General features: G+C 38.9%; 3 protein-coding genes across 5 annotated transcripts; all 3 read right to left on the bottom strand.

The window, feature by feature from the left end:
* Positions 1–1,312: 1,312 nt before the first annotated feature.
* Positions 1,313–5,176, bottom strand: LOC132170281 (G-type lectin S-receptor-like serine/threonine-protein kinase At1g11330). Of its 3 annotated transcripts, XM_059581201.1 has the most exons (8): positions 3,699–5,176; positions 3,490–3,597; positions 3,205–3,410; positions 2,911–3,121; positions 2,431–2,668; positions 2,189–2,339; positions 1,821–2,079; positions 1,313–1,608 (listed from the first exon to the last, which is right to left on the bottom strand). In XM_059581201.1, exons 1-8 carry the CDS (start codon positions 4,978–4,980, stop codon positions 1,592–1,594), a joined length of 2,472 nt encoding a protein of 823 aa, XP_059437184.1. In that variant the 5' UTR covers positions 4,981–5,176; the 3' UTR covers positions 1,313–1,591. The 3 variants fall into 3 exon arrangements, with proteins under 3 accessions (XP_059437184.1, XP_059437181.1, XP_059437183.1); XM_059581198.1 differs by lacking the exon at positions 1,313–1,608 and having other exon boundaries at positions 1,689–2,079; XM_059581200.1 differs by lacking the exon at positions 1,313–1,608 and having other exon boundaries at positions 1,689–2,079; positions 3,205–3,407.
* Positions 1,771–3,390, bottom strand: LOC132169969 (G-type lectin S-receptor-like serine/threonine-protein kinase At1g11330). The gene is made up of 5 exons (XM_059580903.1): positions 3,205–3,390; positions 2,911–3,121; positions 2,431–2,668; positions 2,189–2,339; positions 1,771–2,079 (listed from the first exon to the last, which is right to left on the bottom strand). The coding sequence occupies exons 1-5, from the start codon at positions 3,388–3,390 to the stop codon at positions 1,771–1,773; spliced, it is 1,095 nt and encodes a 364-aa protein (XP_059436886.1).
* On the bottom strand, positions 5,172–5,398 carry LOC132170286 (G-type lectin S-receptor-like serine/threonine-protein kinase At1g11300; the record flags this gene model as incomplete). Its single annotated transcript, XM_059581206.1, is given in 1 exon segment — positions 5,172–5,398. A coding segment is annotated over 1 exon segment (227 nt), but the record flags the coding sequence as incomplete, so codon positions are not given.
* Between the last annotated feature and the right edge of the window lie 4,019 nt (positions 5,399–9,417).

Here is a 9,417-nt window from a genome sequence, read left to right as displayed (position 1 = left end):
CAATCAACAAATAAATACAAACAATCACTCTAAGAGAGAGAACTGACAGACTCTCTTAGCACACGACGGCGAATTCTAGATCAGAAATTCGTGCCTTTATCTTCCTATAGAAGTGTATTTATAATAGTCCCATCATACCTACACCTAGGAAAGAGTTTATATTCATTTAAAACTGTTACAGGTACGCGGCGTCCGGACGGGACAACAAAACACAGCCAGAACGTGTTTTTAACACATGGCCGTCTGCAATCTCGTCCGGACGAGATTGCACACGAGCCATTCCGCCCAGCTTCGTAGTCTTATCTTTATGGCCCGTTTTGACCCAGTAAACATTGGAATTAGCTAAACCTTGTGAAACATGACTTGTAGATCCTTGAGTTAGCTTTCCAACGCTGCAAAGATTGCTCCAATCAGAGGTCTGAAACTCAAGATATGACATTTTTAGTAAAAGTCGTCCGGACAGGATTCAGACGAGACTGCAGATGAGGCTCTCGGGAATTCTTGTTTATCGAGCTCGTCCGGACGGGATTGCAAACGAGATTGCAGACGAGGCTCTCTGGGAAAATAGAATTCTTCGAGCGTCCGAACAGCACTTCTTCTCGTCCGAACGGTAATTGAATGGATGATGAATCTGGCACTTTTGGTCATCATTTTGCTTACCAAATTAAGCCAACAAGAACTTACACATAGGATCATCTTTTAGCCATGTGATGTAGAAGGGTGATACTTGCCGCCAAACTCAAAGGAAGGAATAAAGAAAAGAGTTTCCAAGTACATGGCTCACCCATGTAAACTCTATCTTGATTGTATATCTTTAAAAAGTACAAGACTGCTAAAAACATCTTTACCATTGCTTCCTCTTCCACAGTCCGATTACTGAGCATATGTAGACATTACAAAAATGCAAACATTGGAAAAGACATTGCAAAAATTAAATGTAGTTTCCCCCAAAAGTTATAACCGTCATTTACCATGTTGTCGATTATGAAGTTGTCAATTATGGTAAGATTTAGGTAAGATCTCCATGTTGGTCTAATATAAAATTCACAATATTACATGCATAAATAATTGATAGTTTGACGGGGAATATGATAAAAATTGTAGGTAAAATAAAAAAAAAGTTCTTGCTTTTTTAACTTTCTTAAAAATTACTCCATAAGCTTTTTTTATTATATATAAAATCACTTCCTATGTTTAATTATGTTGATTGTCTTTGATCCACGTATTAGTACATGTGTATATATATCTGTAATCTCAGATTATATAATAATATCAGAGAATCATTTCATTCTCCAAACTACTCTGTTTTCAGTCGTCTTCTTCCTTCCTTGTTTTCTAGTTTCCTAACTGAGAACTTGGCAGAGTTCATAAAGAAGTCGATGAACTCTCCACGTGAAACAAAACAGGCCTCAACTGATTGCAGAATTAACAACCAAGAAATACAGAGGTTAAAGTCACCTCAGAGGGAGCTACGTTCGACCGCTGTAATGCCCTGTATTTGCCCTGTCTGCTTGGAATGGATCCAATACGGGAATCTCATGAACCCCACTGGTCATCGTGAATATTGCTCAACTGGATTGTTTTGTTCTCTTCATTGTCTTTGAAAGGCTGTGGAGAAAACAGAGAGCGACACAAGAGAGTTTTGAGAAGGAGTATATCATAACATATATACTCCTTTAATAACCAAAAGATTCATAACATATATCTTTGGAAAATATTTTGATTCTACTGAAACACATTCAACATGTAAAATCATTTTTCATATACTAGCTATCGGCCTTGAACCATTGTAGCAGTAACATTGTTAACGGAGCATTTACTTGAGTTGTGTTGAGAGGAGTCAGCATCTAGGGCAATTTGCCTTTCCGTGAATGCAGGTTGCTTCGGAAGAGGCAGATCAAGAGTCTCACTTTTAAGCATGGAAATAACAATGGAGACAGTTGGCCTATCTTTAGCAAATTCTTGCACACACAGTAGCCCGACGTGTATGCATCTCAAAATTTCCATTTCAAAGCAGGGTTCACGTATCATCGGGTCTGTTAATGCCACAATGTTGTTTGCATTCCACATTTTCCATGCCTGGAAACATGAATACAGGATTCAAATTCTTAGCATCAATCCTAAAACTCCTAAGAACCATGCAATTGAAGTTCTTAAAAAATGAGGCAATCATATAAGGGGGACTTACAAATCTTAGAAGGCTCATGTCCTGCTCATCATCATAAAAGCTAGAATTTCTTCTTCCACTAACAATCTCGAGTAACAACACTCCAAAGCTGAAGACATCTGATTTCTCTGAAAATCGCCCTTCCATTGCATATTCAGGGGACATGTACCCACTGAGTTTTAACAACAAGACACATTCAAATATTGTTACATGAAATATTAGTGTAATTATATTTGTGAATTTGGCCAAACAAAGGTACTTACTATGTTCCAACGACCCTTTTAGTATTGGCCTGATCTTCATTGCCCCCAAAAATCCTAGCCAAACCAAAATCTGATATTTTTGGATTTAGCTCTTCGTCCAACAAGATATTACTTGCTTTTAGATCTCTATGAATAATCCTTAATCTGGAATCCCTATGAAGGTACAGCAGACCTCGACTGATTCCCTCAATAATGTTGAAGTGTCTTCTCCAATCTAGTAGTTTCGGTTTGATTGAATCTAAGGAAATTATTCAAATTAACCAAATAAGAAAAAGGAAGTGCACTTGGATTGAACTTGCAATGTGAATTTTCGTCATGTTTGTAAAAGAAGTAAATTCGGTGAAGTCACATAAGAAAAGTATGTATCTACAGACTAAGATACAACAACCGAAGAATATCATTTCATTGTTGTCTCTCTATGTAGATTAGTGTAGATTGTAATATTGAAAGATAATAACAAAGGCATAAGCATGAACTAACCAAAGAGAAATGTGTCCAAACTTTTGTTTGGCATGTATTCATAAACTAACATCTTTTCTTCCCCTTCAACACAGCAGCCAAGGAGTTTAACGAGATTCCGGTGCTGGAGTTTAGATATGACCACCACTTCATTCATAAATTCTTCTTGCCCTTGTCCAGAGGCTCTTGAAAGTCTTTTTACTGCAATTTCTTGTTGATTTGAAAGTTTTCCCTATAAACAAACAAACAAACAAGTAATTGACTACATATTCAAGTTTTTAGGTAATAACACTCTACAAAAGCAACTATTATTACCCTGTATACAGGACCAAATCCACCCTGGCCAAGCTTATTTGATTGATGGAAGTTGTTTGTTGCACTTGCCAGCTCCTGAAGATTGAATAACGGTAACTCTTGGAGTTTAACTTGGTTCACGTTGTCTTCAAGATTGTCTTCACTAGAAAATTTTTTATATGCTTCCCCCGTGTCGAACAATAACATCCTCCTTTTCCTTTTCTCTACTGGGCGTTTATACAATAGTTAGTAATCTCTCTGTAGCAATCAGACTATTTTCTAGGTGAAAAGGACGGTGCATATTACCTTTTTGATTAGCCATCCAACGCCACAATAAGTAAGTACATATGCCAGTGCATATTACTCCTACGATCACTGTGACTGTTACGATTACTTTCACATTTCCCTTTTTATCTGTAAATTCAGACAAAACATCAAACTTAAAGTAGCCAAACAATTGCAGTGGATGATTTGAAGCATAAGATAAATTTTGACAGAAAACAAAAACAACTTACCAAGTTCTGAATAAGCCAAACGAACATAAAGATCAACTCCGCCACTTGAGAATTTCTGTAGGTCAATTAAGCTTCTTGTCCATGCCATACAACCAATGCCAGAATCGTATGCGTAAGCTATACAGGAACAATTCTCCAAGCATTGGTTTCTACATTTTTCTTCAAGAGCAGATGACCAATCTGCCAAGTCTGGCACTTTCATCATCGTTAATTTCAAAAATCCATCTTTTTTGCCCCCATCACTGCCATTGTCCACCCTCTCACACTGCAAGGGTCTCCTCCTCTCACATCCACTAGTCCAATTTCCTCTGTTCCATTCTTCTCCGTTCTTTGGCTCAAACCCCCTTATACAGCTGCAAATTGGTGAATTCTGTGAATTACAGCTTCCAAATGCCCCACACTTGCCATAAACATGGCAGTCAGTATTCAAAGCTGACCACCCGATCACCCAACGATCATCCCCAGTGTCGAAATGTGTTTCCTGTAGATTTCCTTGAGCATTCAAGACAAATTGTGTTGTGAAAGACTCGTTTGAAAAGGAAAAAGAAAAATAGAATGTTCCATCATTATCAGGTACAAGAGTAACTCCATCACGATATACAGAATACATGTTCGGTACTCCGATAAAGACTTGGCCGTTCCATGGACCACTCCGCCAATATGTGTTACTGTCGTTCCAGATGAAAATTTCAGGAATATTTCGAACCTCAATACCGGCAGAGAAGTTTCCAATGGATGGATCAGAAGGACTTTTCCATGATGTCAGCTGCACTTTCTTACCCGTTCTAACATCCGTACTAATTTTCATATTTTTTATGATTGTATTAGAAGGATGTTGGAAACTCTCCCATATGATTGTCCCTGTAGTGTTACCTCGCAAAACAAGGTTTCCAGAATCTAAAAGCTGGGCACTCGAATTGACAACAGAATTTGTTAAATTTGATGACCAGAGAACCTTCTTTTGCCCATCTAACACTACCAGATTGCCATCTTCGGATATGGTAAGAATTCCAGAGGAATTCTTGAGGGGATTGTTTCTGTTAGCAACCCATACGACAGTGAACACAGAAATTTCAGCATACCATATCCCAACATACCGATTGGTAGAATTTGGAGGGCTGAAAAATCCCAGTTTGAAGTCACCCCCATTGGAGATGATGGTTTCAGAGTCGTTGATGAATTTAGCTGCTGTGATGGTGTCTGTTGCAGAGCCAAACTCTAAACAAAAGCAAGATAGCAAGACAAGAAGAGCAGACAAGTTGGTGTTTCGAACAAGTTCCATAGATTCAACGCTTCTTGTTTGTGAGAATACAGGTTTTGGATGGCAGGAGCGACGAGCATTATTGATTCCTTGCTTCTCGTCCTGATACTTTTCTTCGACAGATATTTCTATCAAACGCCTTTTTCGGTCAATGCTTTCGACTTTCTATCACTCAAAGCTGCCGTTTTTGGACTACTGCTTCAACCCATACAACAGTGAACACAGAAATTTCAGCATACCATATCCCAACATACCGATCGGTAGAATTTGGAGGGCTGAAAAATCCCAGTTTGAAGTCACCCCCATTGGAGATGATGGTTTCAGAGTCGTTGATGAATTTAGCTGCTGTGATGGTGTCTGTTGCAGAGCCAAACTCTAAACAAAAGCAAGACAGCAAGACAAGAAGAGCAGACAAGTTGGTGTTTCGAACAAGTTCCATAGATTCAACGCTTCTTGTTTGTGAGAATACAGGTTTTGAATGGCAGGAGCGACGAGCATTATTGATTCCATTCTTCTCGTCCTCAATACTTTTTCTTCGACAGATATTTCTATCAAACGCGTTCTTTTGTCAATGCTTTCGGCTTTCTATCATTCAAAGCTGCCGTTTGGACTACGGCTTGAAATATTTGGACGCTTCAATTGTCTTCACCAAGAAAGGGGTCTAACATCAGCAATGTTAGAGATAAAGCTTCGGTTCAAGTTCAGATCATCCACATGGTCAGCAGCACATTCAAGTTCAAATATATGGTAACGTTTATCTTTTATTTGACATTTAAATTGTAAATATTATATTTGGAATAAGTGGGTTAGAATATAAATTAAATAATTAAATTTATTGGTGAAAAGTAGTCTATGAAAAAAAAAAATTATAAAACCCATATCAGTTTCCTGGTGGAAAGTTCGTCGATCCCATTTGTTGAATGACTTCCTACCTTAAGGCTTGAGAGAAGATGCATTTGATAAATTCATTAGCCTTTTTTTTTTTTTTTTAATCAAATACAGAAAAATGTTACAATGGAAGATCATATCATTCTCACTCTTAATCTGAATGAAAGAGAGGATGAAAAATCATTTGAGAATACTTCCAAATACAAGGTTAGAGACAGTCTATTTAGCAAACTAATGTGCCCTAAAATTGATACAGTAGAAACTTTTGAAGCCTTCCAACTTAAAAATAAAAATAAAAATATATCATCCACAACATTAAAAAAGTGTCAATATTTAGGAGTTATTAATTGCTTTGTGAACATGATTTGGCCCGGAAAAATATATCTTCATATAAAAGCTTTAGAAATGCTTAACTTGTAAGATTAACAATGAAAAACTTTTGAAGATTCAAAAAATAGGAAAGTGACTAATCTATACAAGAAATATCAAATCCAACGGAAATCGTCCATTGTAGCTTTCCCAATGCGAATGATGGTGATTCCTGAAATTCCATATAGCCCAACACAGTGGATGACGGCTGGCATTCACGTTTCTCTTCTCTCTCTCAGTCTCTCTTTTTACTTCGTTTTTCGTCATTGTTTCCAGTGTTTTTGTTTTTCAACTTTCGATTTTTTTATTTTTTTTTGTCCTAATTTTCTTTTCTAATTAATTTTTACTTAAATTGATTATTTTTTTTGTTAGAAAAGTTTTCAACACAATGGATGCACTTTCTTCAAGATCTTCAATACGTCATCGTGCACTCCAAATCACTACAAAAAAGTAATATTGTCAAGGAGGTCCTCGGGGAACCGAGACACTCCGATACTAAAGTTAGAAAGTTTCTAAGAGAAATATTATGCTTCGGCGTACAATAATTCAATACCCTCAATAATATGTGAGGATATTTCAGGATCTCTTAGTACCTTGTGTAGGGGCCTATTTATAGGCTTGGAGAGTTGAAGTAGACTTGGACTGGATCTTCTTATTTGAATTAGTTTGAGAGTCCAGAGTTGAAATAGAACTCATCAGTTATCATGTAAAGATAAACATTCAACCGATATCATGTAGAGATAAGTAGGACGTCTTTATTCCAATATTATCTTGATTGGAATATAAGATTATTAATTAATTAAATAGCCTTTGCTATTTAATTAATATCTTTATGGGCCTATCCTTGGCTATTGGGCCTAGAATTTGGTAGACTTGTAGTGTGAATTTATTCCTAACAGTTACCCTCCAATTCCCTTAGCCAAGGTACTTGGGTAATGGGAATTTAGTCAAAGCCCTTTGGCGGCTTGTTGTTTGACCTTATCCGAGACTCGTGTCTCCTTAGTGAGTGTGCTTTGAGCTCGCTAGTTGGAGCTCTTCAGCTCTGTTTTTGGCATTGCATGAGTTCCCGGGAGCACCCCCCAGCTCTATCCTTTGCCCAGGGGTTTAACCCATCCTAGTTCCGAGATACCCGAGGATCATGTCCAGGTCCCTCTCCAAGTCATAAAGATAATCCAAACGTGCACAAAAACCTTTAAGCTGTAATTTATAAGTCTTTCGACAGATTAACCTTTGTTCCCCATTCACCTTGGGATGATTTCTTGTTTTTATCCAAAGTTTTCTCCTTGTTGCCGGGAGTGAGTCTTCTTGTTTTTTGATTGGGTTGTCTCCCGTTAATTGTTTTTGCTCAAGGTTTTCTCGTTGTCCTTGTTTTAGAGGGTTGCCTCCCTATTCTTGTTTTTGCCCAAGGTTTTCTCCTTGTCCTTGTTTTTGCCTAAGTTTTCTCCTTGTCCTGTTTTAGAGGGTTGTCTCCCTATTCTTGTTTTTGCCCAAGGTTTTCTCCTTGTTCTTGTTTTAGAGGGTTGTCTCTCTATTCTTGTTTTTATCCAAGGTTTTCTCCTTGTCTTCAGTGGTGACATATCCGGGGGTGATATACCCGATTCTTCTATCAAATATCCGAGAGTGATATACCCGATTCTTCATTGAATCCCGCTTGACAAACTAAGCTTTAACCTGCAGAATAATCTACAACCATGATATATGAATCTTTCAACAAATTAACCTTTGCTCACCTTTTGCCTTGGGGTAGCTCCTTGTTTTTGTCCAAGGTTTTCTCCTTGTCTCCGGGAATGAACCTTTGCTCCCCTTTCACCTTGAGGAAGCTCATTGTTTTTGTCTAAGGTTTTCTCCTTGTCCTGTCTATCAAAGAGTAATTGTCAAAGGGGGTTCTCGGGGGACCGAGGACACTCCGATGCTTAAATCAGCATTACTCTTTATTCAAATCAAATTTATTATTGAAAGACAATCAAATAATAAAAGCATAAAAGCGTAAATAAACCAAACTCTGAGCGTACTACTGATACTACCTCTTCAAATGCTTCGCGTTCCTTGCTATTTCCTGTCACTGCTACACCCGATCCCAAAAGTAGTCTTCCTTGTTTTTATCTTCTTTTTGTCCCAGATGTCTCGTGCTATCTATTGCCTCTAGAACATCAACCTCATTGATGAACTCTTGTACCTTGCTCATCAGTTCCTGTAGATTACTCGGTGGTTTTTGTGCCATCTTCCTCATCACCGGCTCTTTGGTCAAGAGCCCATGATAAATTGCCGAGTATATCAGGTCATCTGAGGGTTCTTCAATTTCTGTCTTCTCTAGGTTGAATCGAGTTATGAATTGCTTTAGGGTTTCATCACTGCGCTGCTTTAGAGTCAGCAAATAGGACGGTGGTTTCTTCCGGATCCGTGAAGTCATAAACTGAGTTAAGAATACCTGGCCTAGATCCTCAAATTTGTCAACTGAGTCGGGGGCAGCTTCCTAAACCAGTTTCGGGCACTTCCTGATAAAGTGAGGGGGAAGGCCCTGCAAACCATCTCGTCTGGGATGTCAAGGAGGCGTACATGTGACTGAAAATCTTCCAAGTGTTCGACTGGATCTCCAACACCCTTGTAACTCATCATAGGAGGGACCTTGAATTTTTCAGGCAACCGGTATTCCTCCACCCGCAGGGAAAAAGGTGAACCGGTTCCCTGCAACATCTTCTCCACAAAGGTGTCCTTCCCTTTATTCTTCCGCTCCATCTCCAGGTTGGTGAACCTCTTGTCAAACTCTGCCATCCTTCTGTTGAGTTCGTCATCTCTATCTTGGGTACCACCGATTTTGCTATCATCCACCCAGTTTTCCTCCTTTCGACTTGCAGGCTGCTTGAAGTTGTCTTCTTAGTGTCCTCCTTTTGGTTGATTATGAGTGCTAACGCAGCTGTTGTGCTCTTCTTCGTCCCGCCTACCACGGGTTCCTCTCGATGAGACTGCTCTGATACTCGTAGACAAAGTTCTGCGTTTTGCCGTGTCAAGGCTTCGATTTGCGCTGCCATTGCCGCAAAGCGCTCAGGATCTCCCATTTCTGGTTGACGGGGAGGTATGTTGTGTCGAACCGGTCCCTACTAAACTATGGGATCAATAGGGTTGATGTTGATAACAGAATCTATCGGGTCAATCTGGCCAGCGTGGTTGACCGGTTTCGGATTAGGTTGGTCCAATGGACCA

The sequence above is a fragment of the Corylus avellana genome, chromosome ca2, assembly GCF_901000735.1.
Source record: "Corylus avellana chromosome ca2, CavTom2PMs-1.0".
In the NCBI taxonomy this organism is placed as follows: Eukaryota; Viridiplantae; Streptophyta; class Magnoliopsida; order Fagales; family Betulaceae; genus Corylus; species Corylus avellana.
The sequence above is the reverse complement of the archived record's forward strand: the minus strand, read 5'-3'. Positions and strand labels throughout refer to the sequence as shown.

Bases quoted from the DNA above. Each gene is read 5' to 3' on its own strand.
- LOC132169969 (XM_059580903.1), bottom strand. From the start codon at position 3,390: ATGTTATTGTTCGACACGGGGGAAGCATATAAAAAATTTTCTAGTGAA. The intron at 3,122-3,204 runs GTAATAATAGTT...GTTTGTTTATAG, and splicing joins GATTTGGTCCTGTATACAGG to GGAAAACTTTCAAATCAACA. The intron at 2,080-2,188 runs GTAAGTCCCCCT...TCATGTTTCCAG, and splicing joins ACATGAGCCTTCTAAGATTT to GCATGGAAAATGTGGAATGC.
- LOC132170281 (XM_059581198.1), bottom strand. From the start codon at position 4,980: ATGGAACTTGTTCGAAACACCAACTTGTCTGCTCTTCTTGTCTTGCTA. The intron at 3,122-3,204 runs GTAATAATAGTT...GTTTGTTTATAG, and splicing joins GATTTGGTCCTGTATACAGG to GGAAAACTTTCAAATCAACA. The intron at 2,340-2,430 runs GTAAGTACCTTT...GTTAAAACTCAG, and splicing joins AAAAGGGTCGTTGGAACATA to TGGGTACATGTCCCCTGAAT.